The 22133-nt window shown below is 45.1% G+C and overlaps 1 protein-coding gene across 4 annotated transcripts; it reads right to left on the reverse strand.

Annotated features, from left to right (window-relative positions):
• Positions 1-761: 761 nt before the first annotated feature.
• On the reverse strand, positions 762-21677 carry anx2a (Annexin A2-A). Of its 4 annotated transcripts, none has more exons than XM_082969272.1 (13): positions 20890-20938; positions 16053-16113; positions 15847-15940; positions 14638-14732; positions 14148-14261; positions 12097-12187; positions 11833-11912; positions 11630-11689; positions 10580-10673; positions 10309-10404; positions 3099-3157; positions 1530-1652; positions 762-1096 (listed from the first exon to the last, which is right to left on the reverse strand). In XM_082969272.1, the coding sequence occupies exons 2-13, from the start codon at positions 16101-16103 to the stop codon at positions 1037-1039; spliced, it is 1017 nt and encodes a 338-aa protein (XP_082825398.1). In that variant the 5' UTR covers positions 16104-16113; positions 20890-20938; the 3' UTR covers positions 762-1036.
• Between the last annotated feature and the right edge of the window lie 456 nt (positions 21678-22133).

Consider the following 22133-nt stretch of genomic DNA (forward strand, 5'->3'; position numbering starts at 1 on the left):
AGAGAGAGAGAGAGAGGAGAGAGAGAGATACAGAGACAGAGACAGAGACAGAGACAGAGAGAGAGAGAGAGAGAGAGAGAGATACAGAGACAGAGAGAGAGAGAGAGAGAGAGAGAGAGAGAGAGAGAGAGAGAGAGGAGACAGGGTTTTATGTAGGAAGAAGTTAAATCTTTTATCTGATTTCCACAGGAATCAATTGTGATTTATTATGAATTCACCGGAGATTACAGATACATAAACACAAATATACTGTATGGCTACTGTCGTCTTTTGGGTTGCAATTATGAACCAACATTTTCTAGATAAAGTTCCAGTTCTGAAACTTTGATTATTGTCCATAGTGAGGGAGAACTCCTAATAGATTAGAATTTTAAACTGACTGACAACATCAAACAAAAAAAATTATATAATTCACTTAAAAACTTGGTTTGCATGTCTTGAAAAATTACCTCCTTCCCCCACAAGTATCAAAAGGTTTTTAAATAGCATTCTGAAGCTCCATTTTGTACTCAACATTCCCATCTGATTTAAAAGATACAGCATTAGTGCAATATCAAAGCAACGTCTCATCCGTGGAAACAAGCCAGGTTGTGAGGAAGCAGTACTGCATGGTATTGCTCTAGCGCCCTCTAGTGGGGATATGAGGACATACACTAGCTGGATCAAGCATCGACGACACCATTCAAAATGTCTGACTTTACTTGGAAAAAATGTCCTAAAGACAACAGCTCTGTAATATTGTAAAATAAGAAAGGAAACTATTTAACAAACGTGATTTAATTTCTTAAAAACATTGCATAAAAACATTTACTATCAATTCTTCAGTTGGATATCTCATATTTCACAGAAAGGTGATGCAATCTGTTTTTTTTTACCCAATGAAAAGGGAGTAAGGATGACTCTAATACTTCTGGGTGTCGTGGATAGAGGCACCAGTTCTCAATGTCTGTGTCACCAGACCGAGTCAAAATAGGAACAAGGCATTGGTACCCAAAAGGCTTCTGGGACAAGGTGACAGTTGGTTGCCAGTTGGACGTTAGTCGTCTCCTCCACACAGACTCAGCAGGACCTTCTGATAGTCTCCTTTAGTGTGCTCCTGATAGGGGACAGAACAGAAAGGACTTGAGACCCTTCGGTCCACTAGGAGCTACAAGGAGGAAGGCAAGTTCAGTCAAGACACTCAGGTTGCTATGGAACAGGACAGAGCAGGCAGTTTTAAGTCAAGACACTCAGGTTGCTATGGAACAGGACAGAGCAGGCAGTGGTTTAGAGTTCTATGAGATGTTACACTGTGTTAAGCTTGCCGTCGTATCGCAATAAGAAACATAGTACTGTTGCAAGGCATGTCGGAGTTCGGGGCTGAGAGAGAGAGAGTTAAAACAGATGAAAATGGTAAGAGAGAGAGAGAGCGAGAGAGAGAGAGAGAATGCGAGAGAGAGAATGTGAAAGAGAGAGAAAGAGAGAGAGAAAGAGAGAGAGAGAGACATGCAAAGGGAGAGAGAAAAAACTGAAAAAAGAAGAGTCCTCACAGCGATGGTCTGGTACAAGGACTTCTGGTTCAGTTTCTTAAACTCTGTCCTGATCTTCATGAGATCCACCTCACAGCGAGACACAACAATCCTGGTCACCACCTTCTCCTTGGCACTTTTACCCTGCAGATGATGTCAACATTACATTGTGTTATTTATTAGGACAGGTAATCGTGTCCTACTAGCCTGCTGTTGACTACCTGTCACGTCCTGACCATAGTAAGAGGTTATTTTCTATGGTAGAGTAGGTCAGGGCGTGACGGGGGGTTTTTGTGCTTTTCTATGTTTTCTATTTCTATGTTTAAGTTCTAGTTTTTCTATTTCTATGTTTTTTTGGAGGGGGGGTGTTGATCTCCAATTGAAGGCAGCTGGTCCTCGTTGTCTCTAATTGGAGATCATATTTAAGTAGGGGTTTTTCTTCCTGGGTTTTGTGGGTTATTATATTTTGAGTAGTGTTTGTTTCTATCTGCGTCACGGTTTATTGTTTTGTAAATTCAGTTATTTATGTTTTGCAAAGTTTCACGGATTTAATAAAATGTGGAACTACAACCACGCTGCACTTTGGTCCGCTCCTTTCGACAGCCGTGACACTACCATTGTTGGTGTCGTCTGCTTCTCTCAGTCTATGTGTTTATATTTACAGTATCCAGGTAACTTCCTTTTCCAATGCTCTAGATGTCTCATTTTTTAAAAATGTTGTGGGGAGGGGGGGCTCTTTTTAATCCGTAACGACGAAGCTCAGAGCTATAACGCGATTGGAATACAAAGGCAATGTTCCCGAATGTGCGGAGACTGCATTCACGGTAAACGCTGCGTATGTGGACTCAATCAGAAATGACATTCGCATTTCAAGCAGGCTATAGAAGCACGAATCTCCGGCGATGCTGATTGAATAGAGTCCTAGGTGACGGTTTGTGTTTGTTGATGTTTTTACTGAATAGAGTGTGGATGATGCAACCCTTGTAATAATCACCTCGTGAAAGTCTGATGCAAAATTTCTGTGGGATGTTTCTCCCATGAGATTCTCTTTGATTCATAATTCAAATCTTCTAAAGGGGGTTGTGGTTGAAAGGGATTGAAGGGGGGTTGTGGTTGAAAGGGGTTGAAGGGTGTTGAAAGGGTGTTGAAAGGGTGTTGAAAGGGGGTTGAAGGGAGTTGAAAGGGGGTTGAAGGGAGTTGAAAGGGGGCTGAAGGGTGTTGAAAGGGGGTTGAAGGGTGTTGAAAGGGGGTGGAAGGGAGTTGAAAGGGGGCTGGAGGGTGTTGAAAGGGGGCTGGAGGGTGTTGAAAGGCGGCTGGAGGGTGTTGAAAGGGGGCTGGAGGGTGTTGAAAGGGGGCTGGAGGGTGTTGGGATTGAAGGGGATTGAAAGGCGTTGGGGTTGAAGGGGGTTGAAGGGTGTTGAAGGGGATTGAAGGGGGTTGAAAGGGGGTTGAAGGATGTTGAAAGGGTGTGGGGTTGAAAGGGTTTGTACCAAATGTACAAATAACAATGAGTTAATTCTTTGTTTCTCATGAGGACTTGTACTTCACCATCTTACTCAGTCACATGACAAGAAGTGAACAGATAATTACCTTCATGGCTTCGCTCAGTCTGTTAGCAAAGTACTGTTGTTTGTTCTCAAAGCACTCCACTGCAAAAACAAAGCAGAAAAGAGAACAGATTGAAATCACCTCAACTTTGTTTCTGATATCCTGTCTGGATCTGTCACTTCCTGTTGTTCTTTCTAAAGAGTTCCTGGTAAGGAGGCTGTCTGCAGTATATAGGCACAGATCCACAGTTTGTTTCTTAAGGGCACAACATCCCTTGAAATCAAATGTTGTTTTCTTCAAACAACTTGCAATTACTGTTAATAAGGAATGAATCGACCGAGGGCTCATCTGGTACAAATAGGAGTGAATGAGAGGAGGCAAGGTGGAGAGGAGTGGAGGACCCCCCCCCCCCCCCCTTCTTTCCTCTCACTGCCAGTTGTAATACGGTTCATAGACAACATGACGGCAGAGAGACCAACAGAGAGAAAAGGAGAGAGACACAGAGACACAGAGAAACAGAGATACACAGAAACACAGAGAGAGAAATGGAGAGATACATAGACGCAGAGAGAGAATGGGAGAGAGACAGAGAGACACAGAGACACAGAGAGAGAAAGGGAGAGATACAGAGAGACACAGAGACACAGAGAGATAAAAGGGAGAGAGACAGAGACACAGAGACACAGAGAGATAAAAGGGAGAGAGAGAGAGAGAGAGAGACACATAGAAACAGAGATACACAGAGACACAGAGAGAGAAAGGGAGAGATACAGAGAGACACAGAGAGACATTGAGAGACACAGAGAGAGAAAGGGAGAGATACATAGAAAGACACAGAGAGAGAAAGGGAGAGAGACAGAGAGACACAGAGAAACAGATAAACACAGAGAGACACAGAGAGAGAAAGGGAGAGAGACAGAGAGACACAGAGAAACAGATAAACACAGAGAGACACAGAGAGAGAAAGGGAGAGAGACAGAGAGACACAGAGAGAGAAAGGGAGAGAGACAGAGAGACACAGAGAGAGAAAGGGAGAGATACAGAGAGACACAGAGAGACATTGAGAGACACAGAGAGAGAAAGGGAGAGATACAGAGACACAGAGAAACAGAGATACACAGAGACACAGAGAGATAAAAGGGAGAGAGACAGAGAGACACAGAGAAACAGATAAACACAGAGAGACACAGAGAGAGAATGGGAGAGAGACAGAGAGACACAGAGAAACAGAGATACATAGAGAGACACAGAGAGAGAAAGGGAGAGAGACAGAGAGACAGAGAAACAGATAAACACAGATAGACACAGAGAGAGAAAGGGAGAGAGACATAGAGAGACAGAGAGAGAGAGAAAGGGAGAGAGACAGAGAAACAGAGATACATAGAGAGACACAGAGACAGAGAAACAGATAAACACAGATAGACACAGAGAGAGAAAGGGAGAGAGACATAGAGAGACAGAGAGAGAGAGAAAGGGAGAGAGACAGAGAAACAGAGATACATAGAGAGACACAGAGAGAGAGAAAGGGAGAGAGAGAGAGACACAGAGAAACACAGAGAGACACAGAGAGACAGAGACACAGAGAGACAGAGAGAGAGAGAGAGAGAGACAGAGAGAAAGGGAGAGAGAGAGACACAGAGAGACACAGAGAGCACAGAGAGACAGAGACACAGAGAGACAGAGAGAGACAGAGAGACAGAGAGAAAGGGAGAGAGACAGAGACACAGTGAGACACAGAGAGACAGAGAGAGACAGAGACACAGAGAGAGAAAGGGAGAGAGACAGAGACACAGAGAGACACAGAGAGAGAAAGGGAGAGATGGAGTAATGCATAAACGCCGGAAGTGGAGTCTTGAGTGAGTGACACAGACATTCTGGCACGGAGACAGGAGCCTCATACATTATCAATGGACAGGTAATGTTATGCTGAAGAGATTAAACGGATAGAACATTCTGGAACTAGTCGGAGAGGAATTGATTGGCTTTATAAGAGTGTGTCAGAAACAATGGAGATGTTTAGTAGCTAATGTAGAGGTAAGAGGAGCTAGAGGAGCTAGAGGAGCTAATGTAGAGGTAAGAATAGCTAGAGTAGCTAATGTAGACGTAAGATTAGCTAGAGTAGCTAATGTAGAGGTAAGAGTAGCTAATGTAGTAGTAAGAGTAGCTAACATAGTAGTAAGAGTATCTAATGTAGAGGTAAGAGTACCTAGAGTATCTAATGTAGTAGTAAGAGTAGCTAGTGTAGTAGTGAGAGTAGCTAATGTAGTAGTCAGAGTAGCTAATGTAGTAGTGAGAGTAACTAATATAGCAGTAAGTGTAGCTAATGTAGTAGTAAGAGTAGCTAATGTAGTAGTAAGAGTAGCTAGAGGAGCTAATGTAGAGGTAAGAGTATCTAATGTAGTAGTCAGAGTAGCTAATGTAGTAGTCAGAGGAGCTAATGTAGAGGTCAGAGTATCTAATGTAGTAGTCTGAGAAGCTAATGTAGTAGTCAGAGTATCTAATGTAGTAGTCAGAGTAGCTAATGTAGCGGTAAGAGTAGCTAATGTAGCAGTAAGGCGACTCCGGGATCTTGGCCTTCTAGGCAGAGTTGCAAAGAAAAAGCCATATCTCAGACTGGCCAATAAAAAGAAAAGATTAAGATGGACAAAAGAACACAGACACTGGACAGAGGAACTCTGCCTAGAAGGCCGGCATCCCAGAGTCGCCTCTTCACTGTTGACGTTGAGTCTGGTATTTTGCGGGTACTATTTAAAACTTGTTATGGATAGGGGGCAGTATTTTCACGGCCGGATAAAAAACGTACCCGATTTAATCTGATTATTACTCCTGCCCAGAAACTAGAATATGCATATAATTATTAGCTTTGGATAGAAAACACTCCAAAGTTTCTAAAACTGTTTGAATGGTGTCTGTGAGTATAACAGAACTCATTTGGCAGGCCAAAACCTGAGAAGATTCCAAACAGGAAGCGCCCTCTCTGACTATTTCTTGGCCTTCTTGATCATCTCTATCCAAAACAGGGGATCTCTGCTGTAACGTGACATTTTCTAACGCTCCCATAGGCTCTCAGAAGGCGCCAGAACTTTGAATGATGACTTTGCAGGCCATGGCTGAAAAACAGTAGCGCATTTGGATAGTGGTCGATCAGAGAACAATGAGACTGGGGGCGCGTGCACGAGGAGACTCCATGTTTTTATTTTTTCGTCTTTGAACGAAAACAGGGTTTCCCGGTCGGAATATTATCGCTTTTTTACGAGAAAAATCGCATAAAAATTAATTTTAAACAGCGTTTGACATGCTTCAAAGTACGGTAATGGAATATTTTGAATTTTTTTGTCACGAAACGCGCCGGATAGTGTCTTGAACGCACAAACAAAACGCCGCTATTTGGATATAACTATGGATATTTGGAACCAAACCAACATTTGTTATTGAAGTAGAAGTCCTGGGAGTGCATTCTGACGAAGAACAGCAAAGGTAATCCAATTTTTCTTATAGTAAATCGGAGTTTGGTGAGTACCAAACTTGGTGGGTGTCAAAATAGCTAGCCATGATGGCCAGGCTATCTACTCAGAATATTGCAAAATGTGCTTTCACCGAAAAGCTATTTTAAAATCGGACATAGCGATTGCATAAAGGAGTTCTGTATCTATAATTCTTAAAATAATTGTTATGTTTTTTGTGAACGTTTATCGTGAGTAATTTAGTAAATTCACCGGAAGTTTGCGGTGGGTATGCTAGTTCTGAACATCACATGCTAATGTAAAAAGCTGGTTTTTGATATAAATATGAACTTGATTGAACAAAACATGCATGTATTGTATAACATAATGTCCTAGGAGTGTCATCTGATGAAGATCATCAAAGGTTAGTGCTGCATTTAGCTGTGGTTTTGTTTTTTGTGACATTATATGCTAGCTTGAAAAATGGGTGTCTGATTATTTCTGGCTGGGTACTCTGCTGACATAATCTAATGTTTTGCTTTCGCTGTAAAGCCTTTTTGAAATCGGACAGTGTGGTTAGATAAAGGAGAGTCTTGTCTTTAAAATGCTGTGAAATAGTCATATGTTTGAAAAATTGAAGTTTTTGGATTTTTGAGGAATTTGTAATTCGCGCCACGCCTATCATTGGATATTGGAGCAGGTGTTCCGCTAGCGGAACTTCTAGATGTAAGAGGTTAATGAAGCTGCCAGTTGAGGACTTGTGAGGCCTCTGTTTCCGAAACAAGATACTCTAATGTACTTGTCCTCTTTCTCAGTTGTGCAACAGGGCCCCCCACTCCTCTTTCTATTCTGGTTAGAGACAGTTTGCGCTGTTCTGTGAAGGGAGTAGTACACAGCGTTGTACGAGATCTTCAGTTTGTCGGCACTGTCTCACATGGAATAGCCTTCATTTCTCAGAACAAGAATAGACTGACGAGTTTCAGAAGAAAGTTCTTTGTTTCTGGCCATTTTGAGCCTGTAATCAAACCCACAAATGCTGACGCTCCAGATACTCAACTAGTCTAAAGAAGGCCAGTTTTACTGCTTCTTTAACCAGTACAACAGTTTTCAGCTGTCCCCCTGTGGCTCAGTTGGTAGAGCATGGTGTTTGCAATGCCAGGGTTGTGGGTTCGATTCCCACGGGGGGCCAGTACAGAGAAAAAAAAAAAATGGATGAAATGTATGCATTCAATACTGTAAGTCGCTCTGGATAAGAGCGTCTGCTAAATGACTAAAATGTAAAATGTAAAAATGTCTAACATAACTGCAAAAGGGTTTTATAATGATCAATTAGCCTTTTAAAATGATAAACTTGGATTAGCTAACACAACGTGCCACTGGAACACAGGAGTGATGGTTACTGATAATGGGCCTCTGTACACCTATGTAGATATTCCATTAAAAATCAGTCATTTCCAGCTACAATAGTCATTTACAACATTAACAATGTCTACACTGTATTTCTGATCAATTTGATGTTATTTTAATGGCCAAAAACCGTGCTTTTCTTTAAAAAACAAGGACATTTCTCAGTGACCCAAAACTGTTGAACGGAAGTGTATGCATATTATAGAATGTAGGTATATGATATATAGATATGTTATAGATATGGATGTATATACACTGCTCAAAAAAATAAAGGGAACACTTAAACAACACAATGTAACTCCAAGTCAATCACACTTCTGTGAAATCAAACTGTCCACTTAGGAAGCAACACTGATTGACAATAAATGTCACATGCTGTTGTGCAAATGGAATAGACAACAGGTGGAAATTATAGGCAATTAGCAAGACACCCCCAATAAAGGAGTGGTTCTGCAGGTGGTGACCACAGACCACTTCTCAGTTCCTATGCTTCCTGGCTGATGTTTTGGTCACTTTTGAATGCTGGCGGTGCTTTCACTCTAGTGGTAGCATGAGACGGAGTCTACAACCCACACAAGTGGCTCAGGTAGTGCAGCTCATCCAGGATGGCACATCAATGCTAGCTGTGGCAAGAAGGTTTGCTGTGTCTGTCAGCGTAGTGTCCAGAGCATGGAGGCGCTACCAGGAGACAGGCCAGTACATCAGGAGACGTGGAGGAGGCCGTAGGAGGGCAACAACCCAGCAGCAGGACCGCTACCTCCGCCTTTGTGCAAGGAGGAGCAGGAGGAGCACTGCCAGAGCCCTGCAAAATGACTTCCAGCAGGCCAAAAATGTGCATGTGTCTGCTCAAACGGTCAGAAACAGACTCCATGAGGGTGGTATGAGGGCCCGACGTCCACAGGTGGGGGTTGTGCTTACAGCCCAACACCGTGCAGGACGTTTGGCATTTGCCAGAGAACACCAAGATTTGCAAATTCGCCACTGGCGCCCTGTGCTCTTCACAGATGAAAGCAGGTTCACACTGAGCACATGACAAACTTGACAGAGTCTGGAGACGCCGTGGAGAACGTTCTGCTGCCTGCAACATCCTCCAGCATGACCGGTTTGGCGGTGGGTCAGTCATGGTGTGGGGTGGCATTTCTTTAGGCGGCCGCACAGCCCTCCATGTGCTCGCCAGAGGTATCCTGACTGCCATTAGGTACCTCGATGAGATCCTCAGACCCCTTGTGAGACCATATGCTGGTGCGGTTGGCCCTGGGTTCCTCCTAATGCAAGACAATGCTAGACCTCATGTGGCTGGAGTGTGTCAGCAGTTCCTGCAAGAGGAAGGCATTGATGCTATAGACTGGCCCGCCCGTTCCCCAGACCTGAATCCAATTGAGCACATCTGGGACATCATGTCTCGCTCCATCCACCAACGCCACGTTGCACCACAGACTGTCCAGGAGTTGGCGGATGCTTTAGTCCAGGTCTGGGAGGAGATCCCTCAGGAGACCATCCGCCACCTCATCAGGAGCATGCCCAGGCATTGTAGGGAGGTCATACAGGCACGTGGAGGCCACACACACTACTGAGCCTCATTTTGACTTTTTTTAAGGACATTACATCAAAGTTGGATCAGCCTGTAGTGTGGTTTTCCACTTTAATTTTGAGTGTGACTCCAAATCCAGACCTCCATGGGTTGATAAATTGGATTTCCATTGAATATTTTTGTGTGATTTTGATGTCAGCACATTCAACTATGTAAAGAAAAAAGTATTTAATAAGATTATTTCTTTCATTCAAATCTAGGATGTGTTGTTTAAGTGTTCCCTTTATTTTTTTGAGCAGTGTATTATACTATGAAGGTATATGATATATAGATATGGATGTATATATTATAGAATACAGGTTATATGTTATAGATATAGATGTATATATTATAGAATACAGGTTCTATGCTATAGATATAGATGTATATATTATAGAATACAGGTTATATGTTATAGATATAGATGTATACATTATAGAATACAGGTTCTATGCTATAGATATAGATGTATATATTATAGAATACAGGTTCTATGCTATAGATATAGATGTATATATTATAGAATACAGGTTCTATGCTATAGATGTATATATTATAGAATACATGTTATATGATATAGATATAGATGTATATATTATAGAATACAGGTTCTATGCTATAGATATAGATGTATATATTATAGAATACAGGTTATATGATATAGATATAGATGTATATATTATCGAATACAGGTTATATGTTATAGATGTATATATTATAGAATACAGGTTATATGTTATAGATATAGATGTATACATTATAGAATACAGGTGGTATGTTATAGATGTATATATTATAGAATGTAGGTATATGATATGTTGTAGAATGTTACCCAGTGTGAGGAAGGACTTCTCCAGGTCTCCCTTCACCTCCTTCCTGATGCTTTCCTGCATGTCGTATGGACTGTAGCTCTTGTACCTGTCAAACACTGGAACAGATACAGCCAACATTTGGTCAGCTTCCTGAACAGTCACCAGGTTGATAGAAACATCTACGTTCTTTATGTCTAAAAAGTCTGGTTGTCGCCATCTTGACTTTGCGTGTTTGTCCAAAACAATCCTATGTGCATGAAGAAGTCTCTTGTTACAGAGTCGGGTACGTACCTTTCTGCAGGTGAGGGACACTTCTTTCTGACGTGATGGTGATCCATGTAGCTACGTCAGTCCCCTTCCGCTTCACTCCTGCCTCATACAGAGCCTACAGAGACAGGAGAGGACAATCAACCTGTATAATACACCTGTATAATACACCTAACTAATCTACAGAGACAGGAGAGGACAATCAACCTGTATAATACACCTGTATAATACACCTAACTAATTTACATTTACATTTAAGTCATTTAGCAGACGCTCTTATCCAGAGCGACTTACAGAGACAGGAGAGGTCAATCAACCTGTATAATACACCTGTATAATACACCTAACTAATCTACAGAGACAGGAGAGGACAATCAACCTGTATAATACACCTGTATAATACACCTGTATAATACACCTAACTAATCTACAGAGACAGGAGAGGACAATCAACCTGTATAATACACCTGTATAATACACCTGTATAATACACCTAACTAATCTACAGAGACAAAAAAACACTCAACTGATTGGTTCTGGTTCTGGTTCTGGTTCTGGTTCTGGTACGGTGTTTTACTGTCCGTATCAGTGCTTTAGTGTTTGGTTCTGGTTCTGGTTCTGGTTCTGGTGTTTTACTGTCCGTATCAGTGCTTTAGTGTTTGGTTCTGGTACGGTGTTTTACTGTCCGTATCAGTGCTTTAGTGTTTGGTTCTGGTTCTGGTTCTGGTTCTGGTGTTTTACTGTCCGTATCAGTGCTTTAGTGTTTGGTTCTGGTTCTGGTTCTGGTTCTGGTTCTGGTGTTTTACTGTCCGTATCAGTGCTTTAGTGTTTGGTTCTGGTTCTGGTTCTGGTACGGTGTTTTAGTGTCCGTATCTAAACGTTAGTGTTTGGTTCTGGTTCTGGTTCTGGTTCTGGTGTTTTACTGTCCGTATCAGTGCTTTAGTGTTTGGTTCTGGTACGGTGTTTTACTGTCCGTATCAGTGCTTTAGTGTTTGGTTCTGGTTCTGGTTCTGGTTCTGGTTCTGGTTCTGGTGTTTTACTGTCCGTATCAGTGCTTTAGTGTATTTATCTTACTCTGGCATCCTGGTCAATCTTCTCGTAGTCAACAATATTTGAGGGCTCATCTCTCTTGGCCTATTGAATGACATAGAATACAATGGAGAATACAGTTTAGACCAATATTCAGACAGACTCCTTTGTATTCAAAATCATTATTAAAGCTATTGGATGGTCAATCTTAGGAAGCTAGACATTATAAAGTCATTGTATGATCCTACCTGTACCAGGGCCAACAGCAGACTCCTGAAGTCTCCTGACGTGTCCCCAGCCACGTCCTTCTCCAGATCCTTCTTGAACACTGTAGATATATAACGTATAAAACACATAATCCTTACATTTTCAATCTGATCTTCATGTTCATTCTACTTGCTTCTCCTTGCTACTTGCTTCTCCTTGCTACTTGCTTCTCCTTGCTACTTGCTTCTCCTTGCTACTTGCTTCTCCTTGCTGCTTGCTTCTCCTTGCTGCTTGCTTCTACTTACATTCCTTGTAGACGCGTTTGATTTCCACCAGTTCATCAGCGCTGCGGGAACAGACCATCTCTATCAGAGTCTCCTCATCGGTCCCCAGACCCTGGAGAGAACAGGGGTTTTAACAGCAGTATGAATAGTACAGACCCTGGAGAGAACAGGGGTTTTAACAGCAGTATGAATAGTACAGACCCTGGAGAGAACAGGGGTTTTAACAGCAGTATGAATAGTACAGACCCTGGAGAGAACAGGGGTTTTAAAAGCAGTATGAATAGCACAGACCCTGGATACAACAGGGGTTTTAACAGCAGTATGAATAGTACAGACCCTGGAGAGAACAGGGGTTTTAACAGCAGTATGAATAGTACAGACCCTGGAGAGAACAGGGGTTTTAACAGCAGTATGACTAGTACAGACCCTGGTGAGAACAGGGGTTTTAACAGCAGTATGACTAGTACAGACCCTGGAGAGAACAGGGGTTTTAACAGCAGTATGAATAGTACAGACCCTGGAGAGAACAGGGGTTTTAACAGCAGTATGAATAGTACAGACCCTGGAGAGAACAGGGGTTTTAACAGCAGTATGAATAGTACAGACCCTGGAGAGAACAGGGGTTTTAACAGCAGTATGACTGGTACAGACCCTGGAGAGAACAGGGGTTTTAACAGCAGTATGAATAGTACAGACCCTGGAGAGAACAGGGGTTTTAACAGCAGTATGAATAGTACAGACCCTGGAGAGAACAGGGGTTTTAACAGCAGTATGAATAGTACAGACCCTGGAGATAACAGGGGTTTTAACAGCAGTATGAATAGTACAGACCCTGGAGAGAACAGGGGTTTTAACAGCAGTATGAATAGTACAGACCCTGGAGAGAACAGGGGTTTTAACAGCAGTATGAATAGTACAGACCCTGCAGAGAACAGGGGTTTTAACAGCAGTATGAATAGTACAGACCCTGGAGAGAACAGGGGTTTTAACAGCAGTATGAATAGTACAGACCCTGGAGAGAACAGGGGTTTTAACAGCAGTATGAATAGTACAGACCCTGGAGAGAACAGGGGTTTTAACAGCAGTATGAATAGTACAGACCCTGGAGAGAACAGGGGTTTTAACAGCAGTATGAATAGTACAGACCCTGGAGAGAACAGGGGTTTTAACAGCAGTATGAATAGTACAGACCCTGGAGAGAACAGGGGTTTTAACAGCAGTATGAATAGTACAGACCCTGGAGATAACAGGGGTTTTAACAGCAGTATGAATGGTACAGACCCTGGAGAGAACAGGGGTTTTAACAGCAGTATGAATAGTACAGACCCTGGAGAGAACAGGGGTTTTAACAGCAGTATGACTAGTACAGACCCTGGAGAGAACAGGGGTTTTAACAGCAGTATGAATAGTACAGACCCTGGAGAGAACAGGGGTTTTAACAGCAGTATGAATAGTACAGACCCTGGAGAGAACAGGGGTTTTAACAGCAGTATGAATAGTACAGACCCTGGAGAGAACAGGGGTTTTAACAGCAGTATGAATAGTACAGACCCTGGAGAGAACAGGGGTTTTAACAGCAGTATGAATAGTACAGACCCTGGAGACAACAGGGGTTTTAACAGCAGTATGAATAGTACAGACCCTGGAGAGAACAGGGGTTTAAACAGCAGTATGAATAGTACAGACCCTGGAGAGAACAGGGGTTTTAACAGCAGTATGAATAGTACAGACCCTGGAGAGAACAGGGGTTTTAACAGCAGTATGACTGGTACAGACCCTGGAGAGAACAGGGGTTTTAACAGCAGTATGAATGGTACAGACCCTGGAGACAACAGGGGTTTTAACAGCAGTATGAATGGTACAGACCCTGGAGAGAACAGGGGTTTTAACAGCAGTATGAATAGTACAGACCCTGGAGAGAACAGGGGTTTTAACAGCAGTATGAATAGTACAGTATTCCTTCTGCAAGTCTGTGTCTAGGCCACACATTAATCAGACCAGGAGAGGGCAGCAGTGACTGTGATCTGTGTAGTTTAGGCTTCATGTAGGAAAGATTGTGGCCTCCTCTTTACCTTGATGGATCCTTTGATCTCAGAGGCATCGTACTGAGCTGTGCTCTTCATCAGTCCCAGAATTACAGCCTCCAGAGACCCAGACAGAGCCCCCTTCAGAGCTGTGATCATATCCTACAGAAGAGACATACACAGAGATGACAGCCCGTCCCACTGTAAAATACACAGAGATGACAGCCCGTCCCACTGTAAAATACACAGAGATGACAGCCCGTCCCACTGTAAAATACACAGAGATGACAGCCCGTCCCACTGTAAAATACACAGAGATGACAGCCCGTCCCACTGTAAAATACACAGAGATGACAGCCCGTCCCACTGTAAAATACACAGAGATGACAGACCGTCCCACTGTAAAATACACAGAGATGACAGACCGTCCCACTGTAAAATACGTCTAAATGAGGTTGGATTCTCTTCATGTCCACATTAACAGCAGTTGCTTTATGAAAAAAGCATCTTCCAGAACAAAAACAAATCTCCCCCTTACCTTCTTGGATCTCTTCTCATACTCGAAGGCGATTTCTCTCCTCTGGGAGTAGCTCCGTCTGGTCAGAATGTCAATGATGGTCAGCTCATCCACACCTGAGGAACATGGGAAATATTACAGAGGTGTGATTAACATACATTTAACCATGAATTGATTCCTATAGATAAAAGACCCAGCTGGGAAACATGGGAAATATTCCAACTTAATAACATACATTGGCCACACTAGCTTTGTGTGTACAGAGTAGGTACAGACAGATATATTATAGTAGGAAGTAAAAAGTTTGATATATCACATGAAAACTTTTTAATGAGATTGACACTGATAAAATATGAAATCCCAAAACAGCAATAGCCTTGTATAGTAACATTTCCTTCATAGTCACTGATCTACAAGTCCTTGATTTGGTACAGTATTCACACTATGGTGTAAAAACAGCTCGTCGGGGCTTTCAGTGGGTACAGGGGACTGCAGTGAGTTAGTAGTGGTTGGTTTGTGGCAGACCGACAGGGCTGGAAGGCGAAGGCGTTGTCCGACAGAAAATCCCTGTGTACTCTGTGGGTTTAGTGAAGTCATGTTGGGAACACAGGCAGGAAAGTGACTCAGAATGAGCAGTTCTACACCACAACCAGCACTGTGTTTACATACATGTTTCCATAGAGGGACTCCATTCATGAAAATACAACCCAAAAAAACGATGTCAAGAATCAGGATTAGGTTTTTCTCCAAATCGCCGGTATTTAACAACGATTGATGAAAATGATGTGAAAAGACAATAGCAGAGACAAACAAGGATGGCAATAGATACTATGGAAATACAATGTTACTGAGCTAACATATGGTCAGCTGATCCAATGATGTTTACGGGCACAGCGCCACAGAAGAAAGGTACGATGTGCTTCACAAGGTGCAGTAATATAAAACGGCCAGCAGATGGCGCTAAACCGCGTAATGCACAGAACAACATAATGAGAGGCAGAGCATTTACTGTTACCAGCTCACACTGTGTTCTGTTTATATAGTAACCCCTCTAGATAAACTGAATGAGTAGGATATTACGACGTTTATATTAGTGCAAATACATTGTGACAGATATATTAATGCACCAATCAAGTTCAAAATGCACAATGTATTTCTAATCTAGAAAACATTATAAAGTGATACACTCTAACCGGTGGGACTACGATATCCTTGTAGTGATTCTCTCACCTTTGGTTTTGACGGCCGTTTCTATCCTGGCAGCATCTTTAGCTGGATCAAAATCCCCTGCTGCCACCACCGTGGGGAATTTAGGCTCGCTCTCCTGAAGAGGACAGAGTTACATTACCAGTTTACAGTCACTGACAGATGACAGATTTCATTACAGGTAGACCCATGACCTAATGGTGATCGTAGTTCAGCTGTAGTGAACTCACCCCTCCAAAATTCAGCGTGAGCTGGCCCAAGAACTCAGAAACCAACGCCATTGTGAAATCCCTGTAAAAAAAAAAATATATATATATATATATAACTTATATTAGGTTAAGTATACGATGGGCTGTAAAATTAGCTTCAGGATGTGCCACACCGTCACCGTGGAAACCCAGCTGGCAGCTCCAACGGTCTCATTTATGATGTTAGATACTGAATGAGGTCACTTCCTTAGAGACTAGTACCAGACAGACCTACATAATAAACTCATGTTACAATAGTTGTTGAGAAACGAACGACAAACGAAGTAAACGTTTAACACACAGCATGTGACACCGCCACAAATCAGGGTTTAGATGAAAGTCCACTTTTTGTTGTTAAATTGACAGAAAATCAGTTGGGAGGAGTATTTTTTATTTTTTTCCCCAACATGGCAGAGGTCAATAATATTTAATCACCTAGCAACAGAGTTCTTGGAGTGGGAACTAACTTCCCCTCCTCCATGTAAGCAGGAAGTATGAATCGCATATCCTGTTCCATTCCACAGGCCCTATTGTGTTGCACATAGACCTACAGCGTACCGTACCTTTAATGAACTCAGAATCTGTCCTGACTTCACAGCTCTATATACACAGATAGTAATACCAGTCATTACTCTACTGTACCCCGAAAATAACAATTTGTTCTTGAACTGACTTGCCTAGTTAAATAAAGGTAAAACATTTTTTAAATAAAAAATAACAGTCAGGAAATATCATATACCCAATTAGATCTACAGTAATGGTAGTGTTACAGGACTAATGACACAGTGGGCTGTAATAAACATGCAGTGTGTGTGTGTGTGTGTGTGTGTAACACACCAAGGTCGGTACCGCCCAGCAGACATTCCACCACAAACTGTTAGAATTCCAGGGTCAAGCCCGCTGTGTTGCCGTGGCAACTCATTTACTTTGTTCATCTTTAACAACGTTAACGTTGATTAGAGTTAAATAACAATGTCATCAAAGTAACTGCCCAGAATCAACCGACCGTGTTGAAACAAACGCAGCAGAATGGACTGATCTGACCCCCCCCAGAATGGACTGATCTGACCCCCCCCCAGAATGGACTGATCTGACCCCCCCCAGAATGGACTGATCTGACCCCCCCCCCAGAATGGACTGATCTGACCCCCCCCAGAATGGACTGATCTGACCCCCCCCAGAATGGACTGATCTGACCCCCCCCAGAATGGACTGATCTGACCCCCCCCAGAATGGACTGATCTGACCCCCCCCAGAATGGACTGATCTGAGCCCCCCCAGAATGGACTGATCTGACCCCCCACAGAATGGACTGATCTGACCCCCCCCAGAATGGACTGATCTGACCCCCCCCCAGAATGGACTGATCTGACCCCCCCAGAATGGACTGATCTGACCCCCCCCAGAATGGACTGATCTGACCCCCCCAGAATGGACTGATCTGACCCCCCCCTCAGAATGGACTGATCTGACCCCCCCCAGAATGGACTGATCTGACCCCCCCCCAGAATGGACTGATCTGACCCCCCCCAGAATGGACTGATCTGACCCCCCCCAGAATGGACTGATCTGACCCCCCCCCCCCCAGAATGGACTGATCTGACCCCCCCCAGAATGGACTGATCTGACCCCCCCCCAGAATGGACTGATCTGACCCCCCCCAGAATGGACTGATCTGACCCCCCCCAGAATGGACTGATCTGACCCCCCACAGAATGGACTGATCTGACCCCCCCCAGAATGGACTGATCTGACCCCCCACAGAATGGACTGATCTGACCCCCCCCCAGAATGGACTGATCTGACCCCCCCCAGAATGGACTGATCTGACCCCCCCCAGAATGGACTGATCTGACCCCCCCCAGAATGGACTGATCTGACCCCCCCCAGAATGGACTGATCTGAGCCCCCCCAGAATGGACTGATCTGACCCCCCCCAGAATGGACTGATCTGACCCCCCCCAGAATGGACTGATCTGACCCCCCCCAGAATGGACTGATCTGACCCCCCCCAGAATGGACTGATCTGAGCCCCCCCAGAATGGACTGATCTGACCCCCCACAGAATGGACTGATCTGACCCCCCCCAGAATGGACTGATCTGACCCCCCCCAGAATGGACTGATCTGACCCCCCCAGAATGGACTGATCTGACCCCCCCCTCAGAATGGACTGATCTGACCCCCCCCAGAATGGACTGATCTGACCCCCCCCCAGAATGGACTGATCTGACCCCCCCCAGAATGGACTGATCTGACCCCCCCCAGAATGGACTGATCTGACCCCCCCCAGAATGGACTGATCTGACCCCCCCCAGAATGGACTGATCTGACCCCCCCCAGAATGGACTGATCTGACCCCCCCCAGAATGGACTGATCTGACCCCCCCCAGAATGGACTGATCTGACCCCCCCCAGAATGGACTGATCTGACCCCCCCCAGAATGGACTGATCTGACCCCCCCCCAGAATGGACTGATCTGACCCCCCCCAGAATGGACTGATCTGACCCCCCCAGAATGGACTGATCTGACCCCCCCCAGAATGGACTGATCTGACCCCCCCCAGAATGGACTGATCTGAGCCCCCCCAGAATGGACTGATCTGAGCCCCCCCAGAATGGACTGATCTGACCCCCCCCAGAATGGACTGATCTGACCCCCCCCAGAATGGACTGATCTGACCCCCCCAGAATGGACTGATCTGACCCCCCCCAGAATGGACTGATCTGACCCCCCCCAGAATGGACTGATCTGACCCCCCCCAGAATGGACTGATCTGACCCCCCCAGAATGGACTGATCTGACCCCCCCCAGAATGGACTGATCTGACCCCCCCCAGAATGGACTGATCTGACCCCCCCCCAGAATGGACTGATCTGACCCCCCCCAGAATGGACTGATCTGACCCCCCCAGAATGGACTGATCTGACCCCCTCAGAATGGACTGATCTGACCCCCCCAGAATGGACTGATCTGACCCCCCCCAGACTGGACTGATCTGACCCCCCCCCCAGAATGGACTGATCTGACCCCCCCCAGAATGGACTGATCTGACCCCCCCCAGAATGGACTGATCTGACCCCCCCCAGAATGGACTGATCTGACCCCCCCAGAATGGACTGATCTGACCCCCCCCCAGAATGGACTGATCTGACCCCCCCCAGAATGGACTGATCTGACCCCCCCCAGAATGGACTGATCTGACCCCCCCCCAGAATGGACTGATCTGACCCCCCCCAGAATGGACTGATCTGACCCCCCCCAGAATGGACTGATCTGACCCCCCCCAGAATGGACTGATCTGACCCCCCCCAGAATGGACTGATCTGACCCCCCCCAGAATGGACTGATCTGACCCCCCCCAGAATGGACTGATCTGACCCCCCCAGAATGGACTGATCTGACCCCCCCCTCAGAATGGACTGATCTGACCCCCCCCCAGAATGGACTGATCTGACCCCCCCCAGAATGGACTGATCTGACCCCCCCAGAATGGACTGATCTGACCCCCCCCAGAATGGACTGATCTGACCCCCCCCAGAATGGACTGATCTGACCCCCCCCCAGAATGGACTGATCTGACCCCCCCCAGAATGGACTGATCTGACCCCCCCAGAATGGACTGATCTGACCCCCTCAGAATGGACTGATCTGACCCCCCCAGAATGGACTGATCTGACCCCCCCCAGACTGGACTGATCTGACCCCCCCCCCAGAATGGACTGATCTGACCCCCCCAGAATGGACTGATCTGACCCCCCCCAGAATGGACTGATCTGACCCCCCCCAGAATGGACTGATCTGACCCCCCCAGAATGGACTGATCTGACCCCCCCCCCCCAGAATGGACTGATCTGACCCCCCCCCAGAATGGACTGATCTGACCCCCCCAGAATGGACTGATCTGACCCCCCCCCCCCAGAATGGACTGATCTGACCCCCCCCCCCCCCCCCAGAATGGACTGATCTGACCCCCCCCAGAATGGACTGATCTGACCCCCCCAGAATGGACTGATCTGACCCCCCCCCCAGAATGGACTGATCTGACCCCCCCAGAATGGACTGATCTGACTCCCCCCCCCCAGAATGGACTGATCTGACCCCCCCCACTACTACACATGCTTCCAAACAGCAGCAGTTGAATCAGCATGACTATAAAACAAATATGTAAAAAGAAAGCATCTACTGCTTCCAATAAGCTTTTCATTCATTTATAGTGAGGATCAGACTGGATAACATTGGAATGGAACACTTGGCAGAGCAAAGGACACACACACACACACACACACACACACACACACACACACACACACACACACACACACACACACACACACACACACACACACACACACACACACACAGCTGGTGTGTTCAAGATGGCTACAGGCATTTGAAAGACATTGTATCTGTCTCAGTGAGCAGTGCACTGACTTACCTTAGAGTACAGAACCTAGAGATAACTGACTTACCTTAGAGTACAGAACAGAACCTAGAAATAGCTGACTTACCTTAGAGTACAGAACAGAACCTAGAGATAACTGACTTACCTTAGAGAACAGAACCTAGAGATAACTGACTTACCTTAGAGTACAGAACAGAACCTAGAGATAACTGACTTACCTTAGAGAACAGAACAGAACCTAGAGATAGCTGACTTACCTTAGAGTACAGAACAGAACCTAGAAATAGCTGACTTACCTTAGAGTACAGAACAGAACCTAGAGATAGCTGACTTACCTTAGAGTACAGAACAGAACCTAGAGATAACTGACTTACCTTAGAGAACAGAACAGAACCTAGAGATAACTGACTTACCTTAGAGAACAGAACAGAACCTAGAAATAGCTGACTTACCTTAGAGAACAGAACCTAGAGATAACTGACTTACCTTAGAGAACAGAACAGAACCTAGAGATAACTGACTTACCTTAGAGAACAGAACAGAACCTAGAAATAGCTGACTTACCTTAGAGTACAGAACAGAACCTAGAGATAACTGACTTACCTTAGAGTACAGAACAGAACCTAGAGATAGCTGACTTACCTTAGAGTACAGAACAGAACCTAGAGATAACTGACTTACCTTAGAGTACAGAACAGAACCTAGAGATAACTGACTTACCTTAGAGAGAACAGAACCTAGAGATAACTGACTTACCTTAGAGTACAGAACAGAACCTAGAGATAACTGACTTACCTTAGAGTACAGAACAGAACCTAGAGATAGCTGACTTACCTTAGAGTACAGAACCTAGAGATAACTGACTTACCTTAGAGTACAGAACCTAGAGATAACTGACTTACCTTAGAGAACAGAACCTAGAGATAGCTGACTTACCTTAGAGAACAGAACAGAACCTAGAGATAACTGACTTACCTTAGAGTACAGAACCTAGAGATAACTGACTTACCTTAGAGTACAGAACCTAGAGATAACTGACTTACCTTAGAGAACAGAACCTAGAGATAGCTGACTTACCTTAGAGAACAGAACCTAGAAGATAGCTGACTTACCTTAGAGTACAGAACAGAACCTAGAGATAGCTGACTTACCTTAGAGAACAGAACAGAACCTAGAAATAGCAGTAGATTGTTCCCGTTATGAAGCCTGTTCGGGGTGTGGTGCTGGTTAAATACCGCTGGCAGATCACACTGGTATGACTCAAAGCATAGCTCCAACTCCTGTCCCTGAGTCCACACTCCTCCCCTCCAGTCTCTCTGTCTCTCTTCTCTCCACTCCCTCCCTCCCTACTCCCACCCCCCTCCGTCCATCTCTCCCTCCCTACTCACCCACTCCCTCCCTCCCTCCCTCCTTCCCCTCTCCCTCCCTCCCTACTCACCAGCTCCCTCCCTACTCCCTCCCTCCTTCCCAACTCCCTCCCTCCTTCCCCACTCCCTCCCTCCCCTCCTCCTCCCTCCCTACTCACCAGCTCCCTCCCTACTCCCTCCCTCCTTCCCCCCTCCCTCCCCTCTCCCTCCCTCCCTACTCACCAGCTCCCTCCCTACTCCCTCCCTCCTTCCCAACTCCCTCCCTCCTTCCCCACTCCCTCCCTCCCCTC

This window comes from Salmo salar, chromosome 26 (assembly GCF_965601325.2).
Source record: "Salmo salar chromosome 26, fSalSal1, whole genome shotgun sequence".
NCBI classification, from domain to species: domain Eukaryota; kingdom Metazoa; phylum Chordata; class Actinopteri; order Salmoniformes; family Salmonidae; genus Salmo; species Salmo salar.

Bases quoted from the DNA above. Each gene is read 5' to 3' on its own strand.
- anx2a (XM_082969272.1), bottom strand. From the start codon at position 16,103: ATGGCGTTGGTTTCTGAGTTCTTGGGCCAGCTCACGCTGAATTTTGGA. The intron at 15,941-16,052 runs GTGAGTTCACTA...TGTCCTCTTCAG, and splicing joins TCACGCTGAATTTTGGAGGG to GAGAGCGAGCCTAAATTCCC. The intron at 10,674-11,629 runs GTAAGATAAATA...CTGTCTCTGTAG, and splicing joins AGATTGACCAGGATGCCAGA to GCTCTGTATGAGGCAGGAGT.